Source organism: Xiphophorus hellerii, chromosome 5 (genome assembly GCF_003331165.1).
Source record: "Xiphophorus hellerii strain 12219 chromosome 5, Xiphophorus_hellerii-4.1, whole genome shotgun sequence".
Lineage (NCBI taxonomy): Eukaryota > Metazoa > Chordata > Actinopteri > Cyprinodontiformes > Poeciliidae > Xiphophorus > Xiphophorus hellerii.
The window spans coordinates 31,373,552-31,401,514 of record NC_045676.1 but is presented as its reverse complement, the minus strand read 5'-3'; the positions used below and the strand labels follow the sequence as shown (position 1 = coordinate 31,401,514).

General features: G+C 38.6%; 2 protein-coding genes and 1 long non-coding RNA gene across 4 annotated transcripts; 2 read left to right on the top strand and 1 right to left on the bottom strand.

Annotated features, from left to right (window-relative positions):
• The first annotated feature begins 159 nt into the window (after window positions 1-159).
• On the top strand, window positions 160-7,524 carry tlr3 (toll-like receptor 3). 2 transcript variants are annotated; one of them, XM_032563644.1, is made up of 5 exons: window positions 160-552; window positions 2,044-2,514; window positions 3,513-3,707; window positions 3,875-5,730; window positions 5,790-6,770. In XM_032563644.1, exons 2-5 carry the CDS (start codon window positions 2,056-2,058, stop codon window positions 5,794-5,796), a joined length of 2,517 nt encoding a protein of 838 aa, XP_032419535.1. In that variant the 5' UTR covers window positions 160-552; window positions 2,044-2,055; the 3' UTR covers window positions 5,797-6,770. The 2 variants fall into 2 exon arrangements, with proteins under 2 accessions (XP_032419535.1, XP_032419534.1); XM_032563643.1 differs by lacking the exon at window positions 5,790-6,770 and adding an exon at window positions 6,778-7,524 and having other exon boundaries at window positions 165-552.
• LOC116720395 (uncharacterized) lies at window positions 2,529-23,725 on the bottom strand. Its single transcript, XR_004339379.1, has 4 exons — window positions 23,711-23,725; window positions 22,138-22,147; window positions 13,965-13,975; window positions 2,529-3,398 (listed from the first exon to the last, which is right to left on the bottom strand). It is a non-coding gene; the product is annotated as an uncharacterized LOC116720395 (long non-coding RNA).
• Window positions 10,234-18,775, top strand: cyp4v2a (cytochrome P450, family 4, subfamily V, member 2a). Its single transcript, XM_032563646.1, has 11 exons — window positions 10,234-10,686; window positions 10,767-10,879; window positions 11,993-12,078; window positions 12,388-12,578; window positions 14,617-14,686; window positions 14,781-14,907; window positions 14,981-15,154; window positions 15,236-15,338; window positions 16,150-16,284; window positions 17,136-17,315; window positions 17,418-18,775. The coding sequence occupies exons 1-11, from the start codon at window positions 10,494-10,496 to the stop codon at window positions 17,588-17,590; spliced, it is 1,545 nt and encodes a 514-aa protein (XP_032419537.1). The 5' UTR covers window positions 10,234-10,493; the 3' UTR covers window positions 17,591-18,775.
• Window positions 23,726-27,963: the final 4,238 nt, after the last annotated feature.

Below are 27,963 nucleotides of genomic sequence, written 5' to 3'. Positions count from 1 at the left end.
TAAAAGTAAAAAATAAAAAATAAAGAAAGAATGCTTTACAAATAATATCATTGACTAAAAAGTAAAAAAAATATGGTGCAGCAAAATTACTCCTAAAAGTAGTTTTTTTTTCTTCTTGAAAAAGATATTTTAGATTTGTATTATATTTTAAATTGCAAACCAGAGCAGAAAAAGGGTAGATTAGAGTTGCGAAATGCAGCGGAATGGCCCTTTATTATTCCAATCGGAAACGGATCCTAAAAACTGAGCCACGTTCATCCGTCTCTGTCAGGACGTCCCACTCTGACCTACCGCAGAACACCGGCTGTAACTAACCTGACCAAATACGAGGACATTTAGAACGCAAAACAACCTGACCAGCCATAACTCGGACTTTATGACACGAAATAGTTAAAAACGACACCAGACAAGCATAGAAGTGAAACTGGATTCCGACCTTTTCTGTTTCCTTATTTTCAGGCATTGCCGCTGCTCACATCCAGCGCACATTCGTGGCGACGATGTGAGGGAGGAAGCAGCGTAAAAGTCACAAACCGAGACAAACACAAACCGGTAAGGATCTGCAGGCGGCTATCGATTAAAACTACGGATCGTTCTGACAATGTGAACATTGTCAGGATGGTTTAAATTTGGTGAGACCGCTTTTAAAACCACATAGGTGGAGCCAGAACAATGACTCAAGCTGTGTTATTAGTTTTGGTAAACAGGAAAGTTCAGCTGAAAGTTCAGTGTTTTAGATGTTTCATAAAGATCTCATAACTTTACAGTTAGAATTGTCTTGTATCTGTCTCGTTCTGTTGTGATCTTGTGTTGTTATAAGCAGAATTGATCTGCAGAGAAATGGATTCTGTGTAGCTGCATATGAGGTGAACCCAGGGCTGTTCCCAGCCTTTTGCTTTGTGGTGCCCCCTTCTCCTCTGCCAAAACAAGAAATGTTGTAATTTTTTCATTTGTTTCTAGGGCCCTTGTAGATTGAAATATTCAACATTTCCTATCTTTTTCTCTAGAAAATGACTGAAATTAACCTAAAAAATTCGGAGCTTTTTCTAGCAAATTTTTGACTCTTCAAACTCAGAAATATCCAAGCTTTTTTTTTTTTCTAGAAAATTTTTGGTGAAAAGGCTTTTTCCCTCTAACTTCAATGACCCTAATACGCTGCTGTACATTTCTCCTTATTTGGTGGTGGAAATTTAATGCTCACAAAGACGAAAGACTTCAACAGGATTAAAACAAGGAAACAAGTAAAATAAGATAAGATAAATCTTTATTGTCATTGTCACAAGAACAACAAAATTTAAAAAGTGCCATCAGTCAGTGCATATGCTTAAAAACAAAAAATAACTGTCTCACAATTCACACACAATATAAGAATTAACAAATAACTGGTAAAAAAAAACAAACACACACAAAAAAACAAAACAAAAAAAACTAAAAAATAAGAATAGCCACATTCTCACATACATCATTCATGATGATTAATGGTTGTTTTTGATTGCATTTAGTTTTGTTATTGCTATCGGGTAAAAACTGTCTCTGAGACGGTTGGTTCTTGTTCTGATTGTTCTGTATCTTCTGCAGAAAGTACAATGAACTAAATGTAACAAGATGCAGTATAATACAGAACCAGCACTTGTACTATGAACTGTTGTTAGAGCAAGGCTTGCTGCACTTGGTTAATACAACACCCTAAAAACATCAAAAGGTCTGACCTTATAAATGCTACTGACCTATCTAATTATGACAGGTTTTATTTCCCTGAGGGCGATAAAAACCAGAAAATCCTTAACGTCTGCAGAACTTCTTCCACATTTAGTTAAATAATTATCTGAGCTTGGAAGAGCTTCATTGTTTTCTGGAGGAAATGTGTTACTTTTGTGTAGCATATATCTATGAACATGCATTGAGATGGCATTTGTATAACATTGCACCATACAAAAAAAACACTACTCTATACAGATTTTTATTTTTTAAATGTAATTTCATGTTCTCAATCACTTTCTGGACCTTTTTCACATTGCACTCTGCCTTGTTCTGTTTCCTCAGAGTTTCTTTGAAATGCTGCATGCAGCTCGATCCTGCATCCCGACATGGGTCATCCTTGTTTGCACCGTCACTGTGAGTCCGTATTACTGCGCCGCCTCCGTACAGAAGGCTACCTGCAGCGTGCAAGACGGCAGAGCAGACTGCAGCCACCTCACCCTGAGCTCCGTCCCTCAGGATCTTCCCGGCAACATCACCGCCCTGGACTTGTCTCACAACAGAATGACAGCGGCTCCCCCAGACTCATTCAAAAGATACACAGGACTTTTGCACCTCAGCATCAGCTACAACAGCATCAAAACCCTGGATGAGGGCCTGTGCAGGAACCTCCCTCTGCTGCAGACCCTGAACTTGATGCATAATGAAGTGCATTTACTGCAAAAGGAGAATTTCAAATACTGTAGCAAACTAACGTGGCTGAATATGGCCAGCAACCGGTTAAAGCTGCAAGGAGAACCCTTCTCCTTGCTTCAGGTACATCAGATTTAGGTTGGATTATTAATAGTTGATGGTAAAAATAAAATGGGAGGTTAATAGAACTTATACAGTTAAGTACAGGTCCATGGAAATAACTCAAATTTACTTCCAGTCAGTTTATTTTAGTTGAAACAAAGAAAGTCATACACAGACTCATGACAAACAATTATACATTTCTACTGCTTATTTCGGGTAATTCTCTCCATCCCACTGACCAAGTACTTAGTGCAGAAACTTTGGAGAAATAGACATACTGTCCTGTAGACAGGCATTTTGGTTTTTAAAATCCCTTTTCATCAGTTGTATGTAATATTAAGATTTCAGAGAAAATGAAGCTTAATACATCAACAGCAAAAAAGTTGTCTGGAGTTTTTCAACTGTTTTAGGGCCATGTTGATGTGAGAATCCAAAAGTCACACTGATTTTATTCAATCGGGTCAACTTTCTGAATTATGGAGCAACATGAGCATCAAAATGCATGACTTGTTCTCACATCTGGATCGGTTTCCTGAGAATCTGGATCAGTGAGTGATGAGCAGGAGGAGATTCCATCAGGACAGAAAAGAGACAGAGAATTTTACACAATGAAGACGAAATGTTCAATTCACATGTATTTACCCTTATCAGTGTTTATTATTCAATTTACAGAAATACAAGTTTGTAACATTTAATTAATACACTCAGTTGGAAATTTTTTTTTCTTCTAAGACCTTTTTTGGATGAGAAATATTAGCAGAAATTATCTGATAATGTTCAAAAATGTCATCAATTCAGTCAGGAGATCAGATTTCTCTAAATCAAATTAGAATTAAAATCTGACATGATTGAGTAAAATGGATGTCATTTTTGGATTCAGCGGTGGAAAATAATCCTAATTCAGTCTTAGGTTTTCTTAGGTCCAGGCTAAAATACGCCAACGTTATATAAAAACATCAGGTTTTTGTTTTATAAGATTTTATGATCTACTGTTTCTCTTCTCCTTTGCTGACAAACAGAACCTGAAATATCTTGACGTCTCCATGAACAACCTGAAGTCAGCCAGGCTTGGTTCACAGCCTCAGCTGCCCAGCTTGGAAACCTTAGAACTCAAACACAATAACTTCAACACTCTGAAAAGAGAGGATTTCTCCTTCCTGAAGGATTCACCCCTCCATGTCATCAACCTGATGTCATCTGTGTCCCTACAAAAAGTAAGTTGTTTACCCAGAAATGGGAACTGAAATACTGTTGTCAAATTTGGAACTGGTAGTTGTAGTAGCACTCAAATTTCAGTTATCTCTTTTGTTTCCCCATTCCTGTCTCATCATAAGGGTTGTGTGTGTGTGTGTGTGTGTGTGTTTTTGTTTGTTCCTTGCAGTTGGAGCCTGGTTGCTTTAAGCCTATTCCAGGCCTGCGTATGTTATTCCTCAATGGTAGCAGAAAGGGCTTCATGTTCATATCTGACCTCTGTTCAGAGCTGTCTGAAACAGCGATCAGTGCCATGTCTCTGAGGAACATCGGGCTGACGAATCTGACAAACAAAACCTTCTCAGGTTTGAAGAAAACAAACCTAACCCTTCTGGACCTGTCTGGCAACAGCATTGAGATAATTGAAGATGGCTCCTTTCAGTGGCTCTCTGAACTTCAGATTCTTAACTTGACTGGCAACGGCATTAAGCACCTGACACGAGAAACTTTTAAAGGCTTAAAAATGTTGAAAAACCTACAGCTGACTAAAGCGCTGGTGAAAAGTCAGAAACCCTCTCTCCCTGTTATTGAGGATTTCACGTTTCAACCATTAAGCAACCTTGAGACCCTGGTGTTACAAAACACTCCGTTTGTCAACATCACAGAGAATACCTTCAAAGGTCTGATGAGTCTCACAGATCTTGACTTGAGCTGGAGCAATTCTATATTCACAAGCAAAAAACTCTCCAGTAAGTTTTTTGTCTCTCTTGCCGATTCACCCCTAAGAAAGTTAAACCTAGAAGGAAATGCTTTGGTGGGAATTGAACCCGGGAGCTTCTACTGTCTGAAAAGTCTCTCCATTCTTCTTCTTGATCGCAATTATATTCGTCAAACATTCAGCGGCAAAGAATTGGAAGGTCTTGCTCAGTTACAAGAGCTTCACATAAGCAATAACGTCCAGCAAATTAATCTGACCGCGCAGACATTCGCCAGTGTGACTGATCTTAGAGTGCTGATGCTGGGAAAGAGTCTGCAAGCCGAAACCTTGAACCAGGATTCCTCTCCGTTTTGGCCTTTGTCCAACCTCACTGTATTGGATCTCAGCAACAACAACATTGCGAACATCAGAGAGAATTTGTTAGAGGGGCTTGAGAACCTCCAGGTCCTGAAGCTCCAACATAACAACTTAGTCCGGTTGTGGAAGACGGCAAACCCTGGTGGGCCTGTCCTGTTTCTCAAACACACACCGAGGCTGGTAAGCTTTGAGATGGATTTCAATGGAATGGATGAGATCCCAAGAGAAGCTTTCAGGAATTTGAATCAACTCAGGGAGCTTAACTTTAGCAACAATCTTTTGAACAATTTACGGGACTCGGTGTTAGACGACCTTACGTCCCTTAAGGTTTTACGTCTGGAGAAGAATTTTATCACCTCTGTCAGGCCAGAGGTGTTCAGAACTCCCATGAGCAACCTCAGTGTCCTTGTCATGGGAAAAAACCCGTTCGACTGTACCTGCGAGAGCATCCTGTGGTTTGTCACGTGGTTGAACAAAACTAACGCTAGTGTGCCAGGTCTCAGAGACCAGTACATGTGCAACACCCCGATACTTTACTTCAATCACTCCATCATGGACTTTGACCAACTTTCTTGCAAAGACATGGCCCCATTCCAGGCCTTTTATGTGCTGAACAGCACAGCCGTTTTAATGCTGATTCTCACTGCCCTTATTTACCGATTCCACGGCTGGAGGATCCTGTTCTACTGGAACATATTGATCAATCGCACATTAGGATTTAGTGACGCCAAAGTGGAGGAGGGCAGAGAGTTTGAGTATGACGCTTATGTCATACACGCTGAGGAAGACACCCGCTGGGTGGAGAGACGACTGGTTCCTTTGGAGAACGAAACCTGCAGGTTTTGCTTGGACGATCGAGATTCTGACATCGGCATGTTCCAGGCTGACTCCATCGTGAATAATATGAGAAAATCTAGAAAAATCTTGTTTGTGGTGACCGAGCGTCTTCTCAACGATCCCTGGTGTAGACAGTAAGTCAAACACACATTGCTCATTTTTATTTATGTCACATTGGGGGAACTAGCTACAGATTCTAAAGCTTTGCTATTTAAAGTAACTTCATCTTCTAAATTTGATGTGAAGAAGAATTTAAAGGGGCAGTATCATGTAAAATGGACTTTTTGAGCTTTACATCATGTTATAATGTTATTTCTAGAGTGTTGCTATGATCCTTTCAGGCCTGTTTAAGAAATCTTTTAATCTCTCGTGGCAACCAGTCAGCTGTGCAAAACGCCCAGGTTGGACTCTTCATTGGAGCTGCAGTCTCTCAGCTACTGCCTCACAGTTCAGGCCTCCCTTGTTACTCTCCCAATCTTCTCCTTCAGACTAGCCAGCAGCAATTAGCAAACACCTGGTGGAACTGCACATCTGCTGAGCTCATTATAGGAGCTACTTCTCTGTGCAGCACTGGTAAAGTGTTGTTAAAGGGTTAATAGGAGCCATGTTGTGATGACCTCCTGAAGGCAGAGTTTCAGAAAGAGAGAGTTTTGAAAGAGACGAAGGTGTTAAATATCAAAGTCAAATTTCTTTTAAGTCATATTTGATATATGCAGTATTTCTAGAACAACTGAAGTTAACATATTTACTTGATTGTGCTATAAAATGGCACTATGTGCCTGCAAAACCCATAATACTGCCCCTTTAAAAATATATATTAAAAAAAGGAGTGTAGCGAAGTCATACATGACAACAGAGTGTCAGTTTACTTTTTTTTGTTTGCCTCATGTAAGCTGACTCCACTATGTTCAGACCAACACTGTGTTGGCTTGATGCCATATCCTGCAGGATTTCTCTAACGCTCAATAAAACTTGCTCTTTGTCATTGGTGTGTGTTTAAGCACAGACTAAATTTAGAAGAACTTTGACACCAACCTCATAGTACTGTTAGAAGAAAATAAGTATGAACCGCTTTCTTGATTTCATAACGTATCTTTTAAAGCGCATCCATTTTTGTGAAAATTATAATTGCGCTCTTCAAAGCTTTTTCACCACTTGATTTTTTTCTTGCCCTTTTTCAGATTTAAAGCCCACCATGCACTTCAACAGGTCATCGAAGCCAGCAGAGACTCGGTTGTCCTGATTTTTCTGCAGGATGTGCACGACTACAAGTTGTCTCGCTCACTTTTCCTCCGCAGAGGCATGCTGCGTCCAAGCTGTGTCCTCAACTGGCCTCCGCAGAAGGAGAGGATCCCTGCCTTCAACCAGAAGCTCCTCATTGCTCTGGGAATGACTAATCGACTGCAGGAGTGACTGTTTCCCCGGTGTTGACAGGCTTAGATGCGATTATGGTTACCTTTATGCACTATTTTCTGCTTTCCGCCTAGATATTCTGCTTTCAGAAGACCTGCTCAACCAAAGGGTAGAATTTGTGTTGTACTTGAACAGTGATGTAGAACTTGACCACATAACAGAATGATGTCACATTCTGTGACATCAGAATGCCAGGAGCATAACTATGGCAATGCATGGGGGAATGTTAAAATGCATCAGTGGTTGGCAGCTTTTCCCACATCATTCAGTTTATAACTTTTTGGAGAGAAATTACAGTGGCCTACCAAAAGGAAGACATGGCTTCTATTACCAACAGGGCAAGAAAAGTTTGGGATCTTATTTAAGTATTTGGGATCAGTATTGGATAAATGTTTTTAACAAATTATCTGGAATCTAGCCCACTCGCTCTAGGCCAAGTGATTGCCTGATTATGTAAAAAAAAAAAAACAAGAAAAAAAAAACAATACTTCACTAATCCCATAGGAGAAATTATAGAGACTGACCTGATAGTAAATAATCAGACTGGATGAACACTTAGCGTAATGTTAAAGCAAGAAAATCAATCCCATTTTGTCCTGGACTACTGTAATCATCGTCTCTGTTTTCTAAACCCACATTGTAATAATGACATGTGAATACTTAAACTTTACTTCTATATCTCTTTCTGCTTTTCACAGCTTACAACCACACAAATGCATAACTTTTCAATAAAAACAAAGTACACACACTGGTAGCTCATCTTCAGAAATATTTCCTGGTTATTGTTCTGTAACTCCTCCTGACTGGTGGAGTTAGCTGATGCACTTCTGGACCAACCATCTGAGGTGTTAAACCAGGGACACATGTAGACACCGGCCCTCGAGGCCTGGAGTTGAAGACCTCTGTTATACATAGTAATATTATTTTTTTTTCCATTGTTTTATAATCAAATTTTCTCAGAAACATATTTTTCTGCTATCAAGCCAAAATCATCAAAATGAACTGAAATAAATGCTTGAAATATAACACTGTGTGTAATAAAAAAATGTGTTAAAAATGTATTATTGATATTATTATTATTATTACTATATATTTATTTTTAAGTTAATTAGTAAGATGTTAAAATGTATTGAAATGCACTATACAGCCCAGCATCAGCTGTGTGGTCCTGACATCTTGTGGTTACTGGACATTATTGCAGCATTTACTGGTTTTATAACCAGTAAATCTTATAATCTCTGGATAATTTGTTCAACAGCATAGCACAATGGGATGCTATTATAAGATATGAATATTTTTTCTGCACAATGAATGCAAAGACAGCAAACATTTTTATGAAAGTCTTCTTGAACTTAGTGCATTTAAAAAAAATCAACTAATGTCCCACAAATGTGAAGGTAAACATCAGAGACGGGGAGAGGGAACCAAAATATCAAGTTGATATTAGTAGGGGATCAATAGTAGCATAAGATAGATATTTTAGTACCAGATTCTCTCTCAAAATGTTATTTTACTTTTGTATTGAAATTTTTCAACTCTAGCTCAAAAATATTTGCATTTCCTCTCAAAGGGTAACATGTTTTTCACTACTGTTTGTCATATTAATGTGTTGTTGAACTATTTTGTAGACACCTATAAACTTTATACAAACGCTATCCTAGGTATGAACAAATTCATTCAAAGAGAGAACAGAAAAACAAACTTAAATTTTTAAAAAATGGTACCAGTATCAGTATTGGAGATACTGGCCCTTTGTATCAATCGATACCAAAACATGCAGTATGGCACCTCTCTAGTAAACATCCTTAAATCTGTTGCATTTTAATGCATACAAATACATACAACATACAGCTTAAAGGAAGAAAATAAAATGATTAGATTCTGCAGAAGCAGTGAGAGGTTAGCTTATCTGTCCAGATGGTACTTTGTCCATGCCTGCTCCTTTTATCATTCCTCTTTCATTGATAATAATTCACCTGAGTGAAGTTACAAATCTCAAACATTTGTGCTAGTTTGTGCAGCAACATTTTTTGTGTGTGCCGCTTTAAAATCATAGTGACACAAATAAAAAAATTTGTTGTACAAACCAGCACAGACATTTGACATAAATCTTGATTGATTTTCTAAAAGTGGGGAGACTGGTTGACCTTTAAACTTTCATTAATATCTTCAAAGCCAAAGCAGCACAAAACAAAAATGTTTGCTGCACAAACCAGCACAAACGTAGCTGAGTTGGTTGACAGCAATTTTATGATTTAAAGAAGGTGAGCGTGGCTGGTTGACCTTTCATGACCTCTGGAAACATTTCTTAGTATCTTTAAAATAATAGTGGCACAAATTAATATTTTTGCCGCACAAACGTAGGACAAACCTTTGACACCAATTTTGTCTGATTTGAAGAAGGTGAGGGTTGGGAGCCAACTTCACTCAGGTGCCATTTTTTAAATCCCAAGATCTATAATTCTTAGACTTAGATTTATTTTATTGTCGTTGCACAAAGACACAACACAGTGAAATTCTAGTTCTATGATTATTCTGTCTTGTTGCCGCTGACATTTTTTCAAGGCCATGCCTGTTGCAAATATCCAACCGATTCTAAAGTTGTGTTGGTTTAACATAATTCCTGGTTAAAGCAGTAATACATGTGAAGAACTATGGAACACAGTGTCTTCAGTCAGAAGTATTTTTTTTCAAATTTGCTGCGGTACAGACTGCTACAAGAGATCTTTTCTGCCAACAGCCATTACACTCTAGAATAACTCTTTAAGGGAATTTCAACTAGTATGAGTTACAACAACATTTCATTTTCCTTTGGGGTCAATAAAGTATTTTTGAATTTTGAAAGATTCAATGACAACAATCCTAATTTTTGCATTTTGGAAAAATGTGTGAAATTAAAGCAAAGCTCGTTGAGCTGTGGGACCGATGAATTTTACTGTGCATGTATCCAGATGCATTAGCCATCAACTGTAAACACACAAAAAACAACAAATTCATAAGAGATAAATGACAGAGATACCTCTGCTACATATTAACCAGTCAGGTTTGACATTGTGCAAAATGTTGACGTTCCTGCTATTCAGTGAGATAATGAGCCGAACAAAGTTCATGATCTGGGCCAGCCAGCGCTGGTACAATATGAATGATTAACACTTTTATTGCATCATCTCTGTAAATAAAACACACCATACTTAATAACATATTACATCAGTGTAAATCTGCCCACTGTTGTGAATAACCAGTTTATTTTAAGGTATTAATGACAAAAAAACAAAACAAAACAAAAAAAGCCAGGTTACCTAAAGGCAAACGAATCTAATATAAAGTCAACCTTCACCCAGTAAGCTATGGGCAGATCAACCAAAGAGGGAAGGAGCAGTGAGGGCAGTGCCTTTGGCTCTTCCTATTAATATCCAGGACCCATCAGGACAGGCTGGTGCTCATTTCTGAGCATTCAAACAAGTTGGACAGACGGGATAAAAACATGGCAGTTTTAGTTGGAAGCTACAGTTTACCATTTCTGGGAGCTAGCATCTTCATCGCAGCTCTGACCTACATCACCTACAAGATGCTGAGTGGTTACCTCCATAAGTGGTTCGGAATGAAATCCATTCCAGGGACGGGTTTCTCGTACCCCTTCATCGGAGACGCACTGATGTTCAAAACCAACGCAGGAGGTAAGAAATGTGCCAGAGGACCATAATGTGAAGTATATTTTCCTTCTGAGCAATCTGTTTCTGTCTGCGCCTTGTTCCAGATTTCTTCAGTCAGATTGTGGGTTTTACACAAGAGTTCAGAGATGCACCGCTGTTTAAAATCTGGGTTGGACCAATTCCCTTTGTTGTCCTTTTTCATGCTGAAAATGTTGAGGTACAGCAGCAACACAACAAACCGACACTTCACAATGAGAACAGTTACACTGAAAGGTTCAAAACTTAAATCATATACTACATGAAATTATTTTACACATATAGCAATATGTATCAAGTACTTACTTCTTTTTTATTTTGACTCTTGTTTTGAAAACAGAAATAGCAAACTCTTGGAAAATGTGTCCCTTGCTGACCCCCCCCTTCAAATCAGACAAAATTGGTGTCAAACGTTTGTGCTACATTTTGCAGCAACAGTTTTTGTTTGTGCTGCTATCATTTTAAAGATATAAAGAAATGTTTCTAGAGGTCATCACAAGGTGGGGGGGCCAACTTTACTCAGGTCCCATACCCGTACAAAACATGCACTTAATACTTGGTTGTAAATCAAGTTAACGGCAAGCCAAGATCATCAAAATGAACAGAAACAAACACTTGAAACGAATAACTCTGTGTGTTATAAGTTGCACAAACTTCACTCAGAGCTAAATTGCTCCCACAAATGTGCTCTTCAACATTTTCATTTACTGAGTTGCACCAGCATAAATAAAGTGTAAGTCTCACCAACTGAAAACAAGAGAAAATGTTGAATTTGTTTTTAGAATTATTTAGTAACTTTAACATAGCTAGATAAAATTATTTACAAAAAAACCCCCCAAATCAAGCCAAACTCTTATATTTGTAATGAGGTGGAAGCTGCACTGACCCCTCCTGACCACACTAGGGACAAGGGTGTTAGAAAATGGATGAAGGGATGGATAGATGGATGGATGGATGGATGGATGGATGGATGGATGGATGGATGGGAAGCTGCACTGAGATCTAACCATGTGTTTGGGATGCCTTTGATCTTTTATCCAGTTTCCCATTGATGATGATGCGTTTCGTTCTCATCCTGAGATGAATCAAACAGTGTAACAGAGTCTCTCAGTAATGACCTCAATGACCTTCTGTCTAGTTCAAACCTGCTTCTGCAGCCAGGTTCGGAGAATGCGTTAGGCTGAGCTCTGAGATGGTCTTCACAAAGTTATTTCTAATAACTGTGGTTGAAATGTTCTACCTTTGTGACTGACCAATTCTTATCACCTTCTTATCACAAAACTCTCTTTTGTAGAAGATTCTGGGTAATCCTGTTCACCTCACCAAGGCTTTTGCTTACAAATTTCTCCATCCTTGGCTTGGAACCGGCCTTTTGACCAGGTACAGATGTTACGTTCACATAAGCAAAAAAAATCCATTACATAGTCCCTACTATGTAATGGTCCTATGATAAGCCTTATCAAACTTGTCATAGTTTGATAGGGCTGATGTTACTAAAAAAACAACAAAAAAAAACAACCAAAACCACTTTGTCAGTCTGATATGAGATGCACATTGACATTGCTAAAACTCAACAGATAATTTTATAAATTAAACTTTTAACATTAAATTCAATTCTTTTGACCAACATAGTCGTAGGTATTGCTTGGAGTCGTGGCATAGATGGAAAAAAGTTTGTCTTTTTTTCAGCACTGGGCAAAAGTGGCGACAGAGAAGAAAGATTCTGACTCCAACCTTCCACTTCTCCATCCTCACCGACTTTCTGCAAGTGATGAATGAACAGGCGGAGATCCTGGTGGAGAAGCTGGAGAAAAAGGCGGGGAAAGGTTCTTTCAACTGCTTCAGCGACGTCACCCTCTGTGCGCTCGACATAATCTGCGGTGAGTAGATGCTGCGTTTTTACAACTAAAAGACAATCTTCTGACGGAGTCTCATCTCATGATAAGGTCAAAATCAAACAACGTGAATGCAGGACAAAAGTAACAAAAAGAAAACCAAAAAAAAAAAAAAAGAAGAGAAATAGAGCAGAGATTTATTTAACATTAAAGACTAAAAATTGAAGGCAACCAGTTCAGCAGAAAGTAGAAAGAGCTTTGCTGGGTTTATCATTTGCTGTAAGAGAACAAGCCTGGTTTCTTTTGGTTTCTGATGTTCTGATTTAATATATAATTGCAGATGTTTTGTCAGAGCTAACAGAGATACTGCCCATGTAGTCCATACTGCTGCCACTCAAACAGCATCAGTTTTTCTATACCATAATGAGACATTACATGTACAATTAATGAAAGAATCTGCTCAAATGGCTGTAGAAAAAATAAAAAACCGTCATATTCTCAAAGACTGATGGTGACTGTGACATGCTACATGCTTCATGTTTACTATCCTCCTGAACATGTCTGTATTAACTATGCAATGGAAAGAGGATATGAAAGTTGCGGCATTATGTATTTTCCAGGTACAAAGGGCTATTTTATAGCACAGTCAAATAACTATGTTATAAAACACAGTTGTTATAAAAGTGTTGTAAATATCAAATTAATTAAATTGGGCCTCTGTCTCTTTAAAAACTCCTGCTCTTTCTGAAACTCCGCCTTCAGGAAGTCGTCCCAACATGGCTCCTCTATTAACCCTTTAACAACATTTTGCCAGCGTTGCTATGAGAAGTTGCTCCTATAATGAGCTCAGCAGATGCTCAGTTCCACCAGGTGTTTGCTAATTACTGCTGGCTAGTCTGAAGGAGCTGAATGACGGAGTCGCCTCAAAGGCGGTGCTAGGTCCACCCAGGCATTTTGCACAGCTGAATTGTTGCCACGGGAGATTAAAGGATTCCTCAAACATGCATGAAAGAATCATAGCAACACTCCAGGTATGCTTTTGATGACAGAATGACGTAAAGCTCTAAAATGTCCATTTTACATAGTATTGCCCCTTTAAATTAATCTAATCATTAGATATGTGAAATTGGGATGAAAAAGCAAAAATGATATTTATGGTGTAAAACTGGTTGGAGTTGTTCAAATGGGCAAACCAAGCCTGGCTTCCAACATTTTTGTACAAGTTGGATTTTGGTGGATTTATGGCCTTAAAGAGTCGCCTTTTAGAAATTAGATTAAAAAAACGGGTCAATCTTATATAGCCATAAAATAGATGTTTTTAGAGATATCACAGACAATAAACTGCCAAAAAACAAACAAAAGAATTTCTACAATGTTTTTGCTATTGTTTGTATTTCCATTCCACACATTGTCATCTCAAAACACCCAAACTGAAAATGCTTCTATCCAGATCCTAAAGATATCATTTATATTTATGCATTTTGAAACACTTTTGTCACACTAAAGTGTCTTAGTGATTAAAGGGGGATTACATTTAATAATAGATAATGCTTTACTTACTGATATTACAGTAGGGAAAACAATTGCCGTCTTTCTCAAACATATGACTAAAATTAAATTTATAAATTATGCTATTATTGAAGCTGGAGTTCACGTATGCTTTGGGGAATATTAATAAAACAAAATCCCAAAGTAAATGTATTTCAGAAAGATTTCTTGCTCTCCATGGTTTCCTTTGCCAGAGAGGTTTTGCTTAATTCAGTAAGATAATACCACAGCACATTCTGCACATTCATCTGAGTGACTCTCTGCATTATTTAAACTTTCAGTTTCCTATACACTTGAAGTTTTGTCTTTGTAGTAATTTCAAGTAAATTTAATCTGAATTGTTTTGCAGAATATGTTTTCCCTTTTTATGACACGTTTTACTTTGGTTTCAAAACTGTACGCAAAGTACAACTTAATATACATTCATTTCTTATTAAATAATAGACTAAAAATGTGTGTGTGTGTGTGTGTGTGTTTGTGCCATGATGTAGGAACAAATATCTTGATATGCAAAACTTCTTTGCTCTCTGTTCAGAAACTGCGATGGGAAGGAAAATTTATGCACAGAGTGACTCAGAGTCAGAGTATGTCAAGTGTGTATACAGGTATGCTTTTTAGCTTCCTCACAGACAAATGTGAAACGTCAAATCTTTGAAATAGTACCTGCTGATAAAGCTCAGCAACGTGTGCTGCCTTCAGGATGAGTGACATCGTCAGCCACAGACAGAGGACGCCCTGGTTTTGGCCCGACTTCATCTACTACTACTTCGGTGAGGGGAAGAACCACGACAAGACGCTGAAGATCCTCCATTCCTTCACCTATAAGGTGAGTTACTGAACCAGGGACTGAGCAGACAGCTCAACAGCTTAATGTCGTTCTTAACAACATCTGTGTGCAGGTGATAAAGGAAAGGTCTGAAAACATGTCCTACATTGAATCAGACAGCGACTCTGACCAAGGCAAGAGGAAGCGACAGGCTTTTCTGGATATGCTCCTGAAAACCACGGATGAAGACGGCAACAAGCTGAGCCATCAGGACATCCAAGAGGAAGTGGACACTTTCATGTTTGAGGTCGGTGGTGAGACCAGTAGGTTATTTTTAAAAAAAGAAAAGAAAAAAATCACAACTGCAAACGCATGTTTTCTTTTCCAGGGTCATGACACCACGGCTGCCGCCATGAACTGGGCCCTGCACCTGCTGGGAACCCACCCTGAGGTGCAGCGAAAAGTTCAACAAGAGCTGCACGAAGTGTTTGGTAACATTAATACGGCCCGTCGTTCTCTTCTTCACATATTAACTTGGTTAATATTACAGCCCAAAGGATTTCGAATCGTCTTTATTCACACTCATTGTTCTCTCGTAAATTTAACAACCATGTCCACCTTTTGTTAACATATGACTCCCCTCTTTAAAACCTATTGTCTCTGCAGTGTGGAATAATGTACAACGCTTCCATGCAGTTCTCTGCAGTTTGAGCAAGAAGGCCTTTGAGCCTCAGTAAATGCTAATTTTGTAGCAGCTGAAGGAACTAAAGATGCCCCGAAGTGCAGGAGTGTTAATTAAGCCATAATTAAATCTTGTACTGAAAAGCTCAACTTCCTCTTTATACCCAGAGCAAACGTCTTTATCCAGCATACAGAGCCTCGCACCAGGACCTGCTTCACTTTGTCTCATTTTGTCATGTTTCAGCTACCGACAAAGGTGTATTTTAATGGGATTTTATGAGAAATTCCAACAGAACATAAAACATAGTTATAAAGTGAAAGGAAAAAGGATCCATCCTCTATCAACCCACCCGCCTGTCCGTCCAAAGGTCACCAGTCCATCACAAGCCAACACAGAAACAACCACAGAACATTCTGGCCTGCGTTTGGTGGACAATCGATAATCTGAACACACTATTCACACCTCGAATCACGGTGGTGGCAGCTTCATGCTGTGGAGATGGTTTTCTTCAGCAGGGACATGGAACCTGTTCAGAGTTTCAGAGCTCCATGTTTCAGAGAAACATGGAGCTTTTACACCTGCATTTGTTTAGTTTGCTTTGTCTTGGTTGCTGTGTGAAGGTACGTCGGGCCGACCCATTAACACGGAGGACCTGAAGAAGCTCAGGTACCTGGAATGTGTGATCAAGGAGGCTCTGCGGCTGTTTCCCTCGGTGCCTTTCTTCGCTCGAAGCCTCTGTGACGACTGCAATCTGAGTGAGTCACAAACGACAAGAACACCTCAGACTAACATCTCCATACTGTGGTAGTTGTTCAACAACACATGTTTAAATTACATTGTCAAGGGAAGCTGTGCATGCATCATGATGGGTGTTTCTGTTTCATGTCTTATTGTTCTTATGGGCTCCAGGTCAGTTCACCCTTCATCACTTTATATCACCACTTGATACCTGTGGCTTACAAAAAGCCACAAGAAACCAGAATTAAGTTCAAATTTTACTTAGAATTTGATCCACATGTAAATTGTTTTATAAGGATATTATAAAACATCTTATTTCCAATGATACTGGCTCTCAGCTGATGTCGGGAAATATGGAAATTTGCATGATCTAACTGGTTTCACAAGGCCACAATTCCCTAAAGAAGATTGGGTAAAGAAAATTTCTTTATATCATCTTTTGTCAAAATGTGTAAAAAGTGGTCACTAAGAAACGTTGCCTGTCAATTCCTACCACATCATTTCTCATGTGCTTCCCAATTAAAACAAATTGAGAAACAGAAGCACTTTAGCTTAGTTCTTCCTCTAAGCACATGGCAAATGTTTACAGTAGCATGCACCGATTTATCGGTCAGCCAATTTATCGGCACCAGTTTTTTTTCGTTTTGGGGGATCAGTGATCCACCAATCAGAAAAGATCTAAAAATCGGTCACTGTCTTCATGCTCTGCTGTAAGAGAGACTGATTTTGGCCAACACCAAATTTGACAGAAGCTGGCAAATTTGACTTCAACCTGGAATAATCTGTAGTTAATTGTTGTTTGATCTTACACATGTAGTAATTAGTAAAATAAATAAATAAATAAATTGGTATTTACTTTCGCTTTCAGATGGTTTCAAAGTCCCCAAAGGAGCAAATGCGATCATCATCACCTACACTCTTCACCGTGATCCGCGGTACTTCCCAGAACCAGAGGAGTTCCGGCCGGAGCGCTTTTTTCCCGAGAATTCCGCTGGAAGGCCTCCGTACGCATACGTCCCGTTCTCCGCCGGACTCCGCAACTGCATAGGTGAGACAAGGACATTCTGGGTTTTGGTCTTTTCACACACACGCTTTTTTTTTTAGCTTGCCATGTCTCATGCTGCTATTCGTGTGGTATTCTGATGTTCAGGTCAACGTTTTGCGCTGATGGAGGAGAAGGTGGTCCTGGCGTCCATTCTGCGTAACTTCAACGTGGAGGCCTGTCAGAAACGTGACGAGCTTCGTCCGTTAGGGGAGCTCATCCTGCGGCCGGAGAACGGCATTTGGATCAAACTGGAGAAGAGGGAGCCGCTAGCTTCATAACTCAGATTCTTGTCATCCATTCATTCAATTATTCATGATGTTAATTTTGTAACCTTTGTAAATTGAAAGTTGTTGAAACTGATTTGTAATCTAAATGAATACAAAAAATGTTGCATTTCTACGGTATTTTATTATTCTTCTATCATCTTTGTAGCATGAAAAACCTAAAGGGGCGGTATTATGTAAAATCAACTTTTTTGAGCTCGTTAATCATGTTATAATGTTATTTGCTCATCAAAAACATAGCTGGAGTGTTGGCTTGATTCTTTCATGCATGTTTGAGAAGTCCTTTAATCTCCCTTGGCAACCACTCATCAGTGCACAGCTCCTGGGTGGAGCTAGCGCCGCCATGGAGACGCAGCTCCCCCTCAGAACTGCAGTTTCTAAGCTACTGATTTTCCATGTCAAAGAACAGCCCTCCGCTGCGACTCCCTCACTCAGCTCCTTCAGACTAGCCAACAGCAATTAGCAAACACCTGGAGGAACTGTGACTCTGCTGGGCTCATTATAAGAGCTACTTCTCATTGCAATGCTGGTACAAATGTTGTTAAAGGGTTAATAGAGGAGCTATTTTGTGATGACCTCAGGAAGACGGAGTTTCAGAAAGAGCAGAAGTTTTTAAAGAAACAGTGGCCCAATTTCAAGAAGTTATATCAGGAAGTAAAAATTCTTTTCAGCCATATTTTATAGATATTGTATTTCTAGAATAAATGAAGGTAACATTGTAATTTGATTGAGCTAAAATGACACTATATGTCTGGAAATCACATAATCCTGCCCCTTTAAGATCATATCTTGGTCTTAAAGAGTCTGTATTTGTATGTTCATTGCATCTTGAGAGTGTAACTGTGAATGGCTGTAATCCTTCTTGTTATTACATGTGGAACTGGCCTTTCTAGTAATCATCTAAAATGTATTAAATCAATAATAAATTTGTGACCTTAGCATGTGAATGGAGCACAAAGTCTGAGTCTTAATGTTCAGGCCATGCTGGGGTTTCTAGCTCCAAAGGATTCCACTCGTAAAGGATGTTTAATTCTGTAGTTGTGATATGTTTTATCTTTCCAGTTAACTCATTTGTTTCTACACTTTGCCTTCTGTCATCATCACACGATGCAATATCTCTGTACATATTTTAAACCATAGCAACAGAAAAGGCGAATAATAAAATTGCCAAAATCTGAATTCTTTAAATCATTTTCAATGCTATTTTTTAAAATGAGCATGTTACAGAAACTGCTCTCAATGACACAATGTTTTCAATGCCACTATAAAATGCTGCATATGAAAGTGGAGCAACCCTATCACAGAGCTTAAGATAATGTCACTGATTCAGAGTTGAAATCAACTAAAGAGGGAATTTGAGCCTTTATTTTGTTAAAATAACCACCAGATGGCATTAGTGAGTTCAAAGGAGGAAACAGTTACTATGTGGAAAAGTTTTGGGCTTTACTGTAGATGCAATTGTGTGTAAAACTGTGACAATCATGGAAGAACCCAAATAGAAAAAGAGCTGTGTTTATGCTACAAGAAGTAAAACTTACACATCTTAATCATTGCTAGGGACACAGGATTGTTTTTTTAAGAGTCAAAACAATAACCTTATGTCTAAAACTTTGTGAAGGTTTTAAAATGTCTCTTATTTAAAATTGATTTCCTAATCAACATTTAAGAGGAAAGAGTGTGTCCATCCCCTTACCTATACTTTTCAATAATATTTTCTCTAATTTGCTTAGAGTGTTTTCTACACTCTAAGCATACTGTCATGGCAACCAGGAATATTGGATCTTCCAGACTCAGGTATCTTAATACTACCATCACTTGAAACACACTCACTACACTCAGGTAATCTCCTTTCTGCTCATTGTGCAACTACTGACACCATCTGACTGGGCCTCTATTGAATTAGGTCAGTAACTTTAAATTTATATGGAGTCACTTATTTTATGTAAAATGTTTTTATTTAAATGTCCTTTTTTGTTTGCCATAAAGCCAGGCATTGCTGATCCTGATAATATAAATAATAAGGTAAATCATCCAAGGAGAGTTAAGGAATATGTTTTATTGCCGCACTATGTTTCTTTTCTTCTTTGAAAAAATGCCCAGCCAATCATATGCATGCCAAGCTTTTTGTCTGATTCCTACAGTTTTAAATTATCCTCTATTTTGTGTTGGTCTATAGCTCTTAAATTACAGTAAGATCCATCGAGGTTGGTAGTGGTAATGGGACAAAATGTGGAAAAGCTCAGGAGTTTATGAATATTTTTGAAAGATACACCGCTAATCTGACTCCTCAAAAACGTTTCCAGGTCATGACACTTAAACCTGAACCAGACAATTACTGTAGTGAGAATTTCTAACTTTGTTATCAAGTGTTTCATGGTCAGTTCTTTAACTACATTCTAGGTAAAAAGGGACAAACATGTTAGCTCTCAGCTGTCATCAAGACAGAGTTCACTAAGACACCAGGGCTCCTAAAAACTGTCATCATGAGAGCCTTTTGGTGAACTTTAATTCTCAAACAAGTCCATGTTTGGCCTCCAGCTTTCAACACTGCATAGGACGTCCAAAAATGATTTCAACAAATCAGTTTCAATTCAGATCAATACACCTCAGTTTATTTATGCTGTGACAATTCATAGCAAGAGTTGTTCCAAGGCCCTTTAACAGACAAACTGATCATAATCAGGGAAACTTTTTGAAGCAACATTGAGGTTTATCATGAGAAACTGAATCACAATGAGGTCAGATGGCCCTACTGTGAGGAAGGGTAATCATAGCATGACACACTTACAAATGACCCCATTCATTATGTCACAGGATGATTTAAAGGGCGTGTCTGCAAGGGTCATTGCCTAACACCGAAATGACTTGACTGATGATGGATTGTGGGATATTTTCCAGTGCTATTATTTGAATTATTGAACACATTTCCAATCAATGACCAGAGAGAAGTGAGGTGCTTCATCTCTGAATTAAGCAGAAAGAGTTCATTCCTCTGAGGAACCTCTAAAAAGCCTCTAAAAAAAGGTTTATATCTCTTTAGTGAATGGCGCGTGTCAGTTTTAAATTGTTTCTAAATGTTTATAATGTTTATCCAGCTCCTAAGCAAACTTATTAAAGAGATAAATTATAAATCAAAGTTTGTAGTAGCAATATCAGATATATACAGTAGGTTCATACAAGTTTATCAAAAGTCTTTATATATATATAATATATATTATATATATATTACAACATGAAAAATACTGTGACGTTACTGGGATAGAAATATAGGACTCACAATCCGAGGGTTTTGCAGTTTGTTTAAAAATGAAATTTAAAAACAAACAAAATATCTATGTGAGCATTAAATGGCAGACTGAAATATTTACAATAAGTGAAAATAAAAAACATCAGAGATTCTACACACTAATTTTTATATCGCCAAAATATGTGTAATAAATGGTAATCAACAAGTATGACATAAAGTAACAGCACAAACAAACCAGATGTCAAAAGTTATTACAGACAGCTATGAAAGCAAGAATGTCCTAACTGTTTACAATATTCCGAATTAAGACAATGAAACTGCAGTCGGTGCAGATCACCTTCCTCTGGCTCTGTGGAGCTCAGAGAATAAACTTTAACATACTGTTAATTTATTATTCACTAAACGGGTTGGCACCACAATACATTAAAGATTTGCTGTTGTTGTATCAACCTTCCAGAAACGTTGCTAATGTAAAATTAAATATTTCAGTTTAGATATATTGAAATATAGATATAAATATTTTGCATCAGTAATGGCTTAACCAATTTTTGTCCAAGAGTTTTTGGGCAATTTTCTGAGATGCTGTTACTAGAGATATTCTGACCTTAATCTGCTGCATTCATACCAATAAACTCTTTACATGTTGTGCCAAAAAAAAAACTACAGAATGATAATACAGAGTGAAGAATGAGAAAAGCAGGAGAAAAACACATTTTCATGCATACTGCTGGACACATGACAACTCTGCAATAAGAATTAACAGCATGAAAAGCCTTCGGTCCATCTTTAATATGAGTACATTTCAAGTGAGACATCAGTATGGCCTCTGGAGCTCTTGAATTAAATAGAATGAAGCCCTTTTGAAAAGAAATATGGTGATTGATTTTCTCATTTTCTTTGAAATTGAAATTGAGCTCGCTGTATTAAAAGACATATAACTTTCTGCTCAAAGGACACAGCAAGGTCTTCTAATTTAGGAATTAGGAGGGATAACTTTCAAAAATGAGAATAATTTAACTCCTCTCTAACTTTTCAAACGTAGATTAACTGCAGATGAAACCGACGACCTGAGAGTGGCAGTAGAGTATCTTTAGCTGAACATGGCCACAGCAGAGACGAGCTGCCTGGTTGCCGACTGCATGTTTCTAGTGCATGTATATCAAAAACACCAGGGGAGGAGAAAACAACAAAAACAGCAGAATGCCTCTTGCACTTTTTTATTTCAACTTGCTCATACAATGATAGGCATTTTTTTTAGGTGTTAAGACTAAAACAAGCCAATAACAGACGGCACATAAAACTTCCTCTAAAAAATGGTAGTGAACTTACAATAGTTTAATTGTTGGCAGTGTAAAGGTTTTGCTGAGTAAAGTCAGAACAATATATTTCCTTGCCTCTTAAGAGCTGCAGCAGCAGATTGGTGACTGAAACATACGAAGTAACTCGAAAGAAACTTTACTGAATCAGCAACAAAAAAAAATCTGATTTTACTGAAAACTAATAGCAAAAGTAGTGAATGAAAAAAGATCAAACATTTTTGCACTCCTGCGATGGTCCAGTGTGACCCCGCCTCTCGCCTGTTGACCTCTGGATATAGGCACCGGCACCCCTGCTGACCCCACTGGACAAATATGTTAGATGACGGACAGACGGGCGGACGGATCGATGGATGGATGGATGGATGGATGGATGGATGGACGGGTGGATTTTTGAACTCTTCCTGTTTTCATACATACTAGTGGAGCACACCTAGATACTACAGGAGTTTAGGCTGCAGAAGCCCAAACCTCTTCACTTTAGCCTCTCATGTCAGATAAACTGCAGACTAGATGTGAGCGTGTTTGCATGACAGTTGGTGAAATGTCCAACCTCTCCCAGCATGACGGATTTAGTAGGTGCAGTCAAAGGATGAGTGGGTGGGCTTTGCTCTGATCTCTGAATGTTCTAGCAGCAGCTCAGAATAAAAAAAAGAAAAAGATGAGCATAAATGGAAACAATGGATAAACTTTTGTAATAGTTGGTACATGTTTCAAGGGAATTTGGAGACATGGAACCTGAATGGACCACATGATTTTGTAGATTTGGTCAAATCTTAAGAGTGATTTTGTGGGGGTGCTGCAGTAGTGTGGGGTTCAGGGTGGTTTTTTGTGGCAGCCAGGTCCTTCTCCAATGTCAGATGACACCAGGGCTTTTCCTTGACAATCATATTGTTTATGGGGTTCTTGGACAGAATGTCAAGGTGGTAAGAGGAGCAAATCTGATATAACAACTTCAGTCTTACCATTTTGCAGATGATGTGGTTTTGTTGTTGTCTTCAAGCCATGGTTCATGACTAGAAAACATTTGATTGCTACCTTTGACAACAGGAGAGTTCTCTGCCTCAAGTAGAAGAACTTAAGGATTATTTTGTCTCACTCATGACTGATGGTTGGAGGAAAGTCACTGTTTCTCTGCGTTAAAAAAAAGAGTCAGTTGAGGTGGCTCAGGCCTTTCTTTGGAGGTTTACCAGGAACATCCCACTGACAGCAGACCCTGGGATAGACACTCATAGGGGGCATTCATACCAGCCCTGTTTAGTCAACTTCAATCAAACTTCAGTTTGTTTGCCCAGAAATCAAAGAGATTCATGTTTTCTGTGGGAGGAATGACATCGAGTCTTAAAAAGACATATCTAACCATTATGGTTCACTAAACAGAGAACAGAAACTCAGTTCTTCCTTATTTTTTTCAACCTTTTTACATCAATACAGGTAAACAAAATAAAAATGAAACTAAACTTTTCCATACTCTGTAGCTCTTACAGTTGCTCAGGAAGTACCTCAATATGACCACACACATACTAACTCTGATGTTATTAAAAACTTTACCAAGAAAACATTTTATGGAGTTGGATTGAACTGGTGACTTCATGTTGCATCCCTTATCTAATCCTCGTATGCAGAATAGAACTGAAAATTTGCAGAATTGAGACCTTTACTTTTTCCCACGGCAGACATAGTGCATTGCTGTGACAGCAAAATGGTCTAATAAATATAGTAGGTTGTATACAAGAAACAGAGTCGAAGAAAGACCAAAAAGTTTCTTGTGTTTTTTTTCTAAACTCCATGCAAAAACCTTGTTTTATGATTCTTTAAGATCAATAAGGTACAGTACAAACTCAAGCCGCAGTTGCCTTAGGACACAAGTAGAAGGTGTAGCGAGGACGGTGCAGTATTTATATCTACATCTTGTAGACCTTGCTGGCCCGCAGAGCAGAGATTGCTGTTGAGGAGGATAGAATGTGACAGTATCCCTAGATCTGACCGAGCACCATGCTGGAGCTTCATGACACACTGCTATGTCTGTTGGTTGCTTCTATTCACTCTCCCACACACGTGTGCAGGCACAAACACACACCACTGCTAAACACCGCTGCAGCACTCAGACTTAAACCACCCACTCTTTTCTAAGCCCTCTCTCCTTTCCGTCAGCCTCCATCCTATTTTCACATTAAATTAATGCCTTCACCCCTCAAGAAGCCCAACTCAAAATCACGACCGTGCCGTCCAGCGAGGATCAAGGCAGGGAGACGAGGATGGAGAGAATACACAGAGGGAAGAGGGGACAATGAGGTCGGTCGGTCGGGAAAAGATGGAGGAAGCCTGATAAAACTCTGGTAAGACTGCGCTAGCCGAAATTTGACTGAAGGAGAAATTAAAAATGCAAATCAACGAGGAGCAATATTTCCACAAAAACAGATCATAAACTAAAAGTTATAACAAACTCCATGCCTAGTTTCTCTCTGTTCCCATAGTAACCGGCGAGATTGCTAGCATCCAACTTTGAGGTCAACTGACTTGCATTGCTTAAGGCCCTATCGCTATGCAGTCTTCACTTTCTTTGAAGTGCATGAAAACCTAATCTCACAGCCAAATTGTTTGAAATGTAGGTCATGGCTCCAATTTATTAGAGTCAGGTAAGTCTTAAAAATCCAACTGCAGCTCAATACATCAGTCGTTAGCTGCTTTTGTACTTTGACTCTGTAGTACTCCAAGGTTCCTTTTTCATTAACCAAAAAGAGAGAGCAACAATTAGGTGAGAGCAGCTGTGAGATCCTAAAGAAAGGCCGGAGTCAACTGAATATCTGCTTCATTGTTTTCTTTTGAAAGTGCGTCTACCTGATACAGCAGGAACATGCTGCTTAATTAGACATAGTTCCAATGGGCTTATACATGTTGTGCAGCAGTATATTTGCCCTGGCCTAAGGCAATTATTAACAAAATTAGTAGTTTAAAATGAACAAGTATGCTTTTAGTTCAAAACAAATATCGGTTGTTTTTATTTCCTCACATATGACCTGCAAAAGGTTTCAAATTCTGAAGGCTGCATTAAAAAAAAGCATATCATGATAGGATAGGTTAAAGCAAAGAGCTCTCGCAAAGATTTCTGTATCCTTATTCTTGCAGAACATACTAAGTCCCAGGCATATTTTTAAACTTTTGAATGTTTTATTAAGTACCGCTGGGGCCGTAGACTAGAAGTTAAAAGAAAGTGATCAGCAAAAATTTGTACACACACAGGAGTAAAACGGAAAAAAAACAGAAAACTTTTTAAAGAGACAAAGACTACTCAGTGCAAGATTCAGAATAAAACAAACAAACATGGAAGTAGCTTTTTAATGACAAGAGTAAGAACTCACTCCCATTCATGTCTACTGTATGAGACTTCATTGTTAAAGAAAATATAAAAATGTAGGAGCATTTGGACAAGACAACATTGGAAGGATCTACTCCTGCAAGATGGCATCAAAATTAAACTGATGTAATTGCACAAATTCATCTCTCTGTAGAAGAGACATGACTCTGCAAAGGATCACAGAAACACAAAGCCAACAGGAACACTTAGAGATGGGAATGGTACGGCCTCTTCCTCAGAAGGAAGGGTGATTGAAGAATTTTAATGAGATATTCTTGATAAGAATCTAAAGATGAAATAAAGGACAATCTTTCATTAAGTCAGTCACCCCAAATATGGACACAAGAGAAATCTGAATTAGTTTTAAAGAAAAAAAAAAGAAGATGTTAGTCAATCACCTAACATAAATCCAATTAAAAATCTACAGACAGAACTAAATATCACTTTACAGCTCAATCCTGAGCCTGAACAACCCTGAGAGGAGCAACCCCTGAGAGGGGTTAGTGCCCGTCTCCAGGAGCCAATAAGCACATTCTGGGTAGATTAGGGAAAGGTCACCAGTCTATCACAGTGCCAGCACACAGACATGCAGGACAGACACCAATATTCACTCGTACACCTAAAGACTTCTGAGGCATAAAAATATTTACAATGAGGTCCCAGATGCCTGTAGAGGGATAAAAATACATTTCTAAAATGCCAATTTAAAAGAACAGAAATATGTGAAAAATCAGCTGTGGGCCAGTGTTTTAAATAAACACTGCCAGCAACAAGATGGAAATAAATATTAGTTAGTGTTGGTCCAGTTTTATCACACTGATACCAATATGTTAAAAAATGCTGAAATATTATTACAACAGGGATTAAATGTACTATCAGTACATATATATTTAAAAAACTTACCAGTTCTATCATTGTGATTCTATGTAATGAATCAGAGATGTATGTATTTAGTGCATTAAGTAACTATGGAGTGAACGCAGCAGTTTAATCTTGTTTGACGAGGCTCTTCAGACATTCTCTTTTCCAGCCGGCATCTGATCCTTGTTGGAACCGGCACCTCCTGCCTTGACTCTTAAAAGCAAAAGTGCAGAGAGGAACCAGCTGACTCACCTCTCCTTAATTAAAACAAAAGTTTTTGAGACTTTGCAGGACAATCTAGCTTAATCAAATAACCTAAAGTGTGTGTCTGGAAAATGTAACGAAGACTAGAGAAAAGCCCTGGCTGGGTGTTTCAGTGCTGACTGCATGGTGACAGCGAAATGTAGGAATTCTTCGAAGGCATTCTGGCTTTCATTCACTATCTGAAAATATACATGTAATGGTTCATTTCTACTGTAAATTGCTCCATTGATATGAGTTTATGACGGGTCAAGCTGAACAGATGTCGTTCTCCAACCTTTCAGCGTCGCACCCATACTCATATACGACCAGTGATGGCATAGTTACTTTGAAAAAGTAACTTTAATTTTATTACTGATTACTCCTTGAAAAAGTAACTTAGTTAGATTACTGACTACTTGATTTGGAAAGTAACTAAGTTACATTAAAAGTAACTTTTTTAGTTACTTTCAGCAGCTGCTAAAGTGTCACTCATGCGAGCAACACTTTAACTGGCATGTTTTGTCATTCCAGAATTTCTTTCTGTATTCGAAGGGTTTCCGTCCATGCTTCAATGTTTCTGCCCCTGCACCACTAAAAAAACAAAACAAACAAATAAAAACATCTGAAAACTCCTGCACTCTGAACTAGCAGCCAGTTTCCACAGTGCAACAGCCACTCTTTTCTTTAATGGCGCACATTCGTTGAACGTTGCATCATGTCCATCCAAAACTAGACATAGTTTGATGCACAGAAAGGTAACCGTTTTTTTACTTTCTTACAGAATGTTTCTTTAAACATTCTGAAGTTCTGCATCCACTGCTCATTCGTGAACATCTCACCACAGGGATTCTTGGTCAAAGAGCTGTCTTTCCTTCTTTGGCTTTCTGTCATCCGATGATAACACGGTGAGGTGAAGGAGTGGAGGGACATCTGATCAGCACTCTGCCTCTGTTTCTGATTATATAATGCACAGATGCACAGACAGCTGTCAAATACAAAAAAAATGCGGACTACAAATAAGTTTTCCGCCATTACTTTGGCGCCCCCTCTGGTGCGACACCCAATGCTGCACTGCACATCCACTTTTTGCTCCACTGCTTCTCTCCCGTGATGTGTGGTTTTACGCGTCGTGTTGCTGCCCACAGACTTTTCTGGCTCTTTTGTTTTACTTTGAGTCTGACAAAAATTCATTAAATGTAGGTTTGCTAACAATGGAGGCAATGTGTCCTCCATTGTTGACTTGTGTTTGTGTTGCATTCAGATCACATCACATTACTCTTAGGGCTCCACCTTGCTATGACAGCCTCACACACTTTGAGATATTACTCAACTGTGATGGAAA

Excerpts from the sequence above, each read along its gene's own strand:
- tlr3 (XM_032563643.1), top strand. The coding sequence starts at position 2,056 with ATGCTGCATGCAGCTCGATCCTGCATCCCGACATGGGTCATCCTTGTT. Across the intron at positions 2,515-3,512 it reads AACCCTTCTCCTTGCTTCAG|AACCTGAAATATCTTGACGT; the intron begins GTACATCAGATT and ends GCTGACAAACAG. Across the intron at positions 5,731-6,777 it reads AACGATCCCTGGTGTAGACA|ATTTAAAGCCCACCATGCAC; the intron begins GTAAGTCAAACA and ends GCCCTTTTTCAG.
- cyp4v2a (XM_032563646.1), top strand. The coding sequence starts at position 10,494 with ATGGCAGTTTTAGTTGGAAGCTACAGTTTACCATTTCTGGGAGCTAGC. Across the intron at positions 14,908-14,980 it reads TCCATTCCTTCACCTATAAG|GTGATAAAGGAAAGGTCTGA; the intron begins GTGAGTTACTGA and ends ATCTGTGTGCAG. Across the intron at positions 15,155-15,235 it reads TGGACACTTTCATGTTTGAG|GGTCATGACACCACGGCTGC; the intron begins GTCGGTGGTGAG and ends TTTCTTTTCCAG.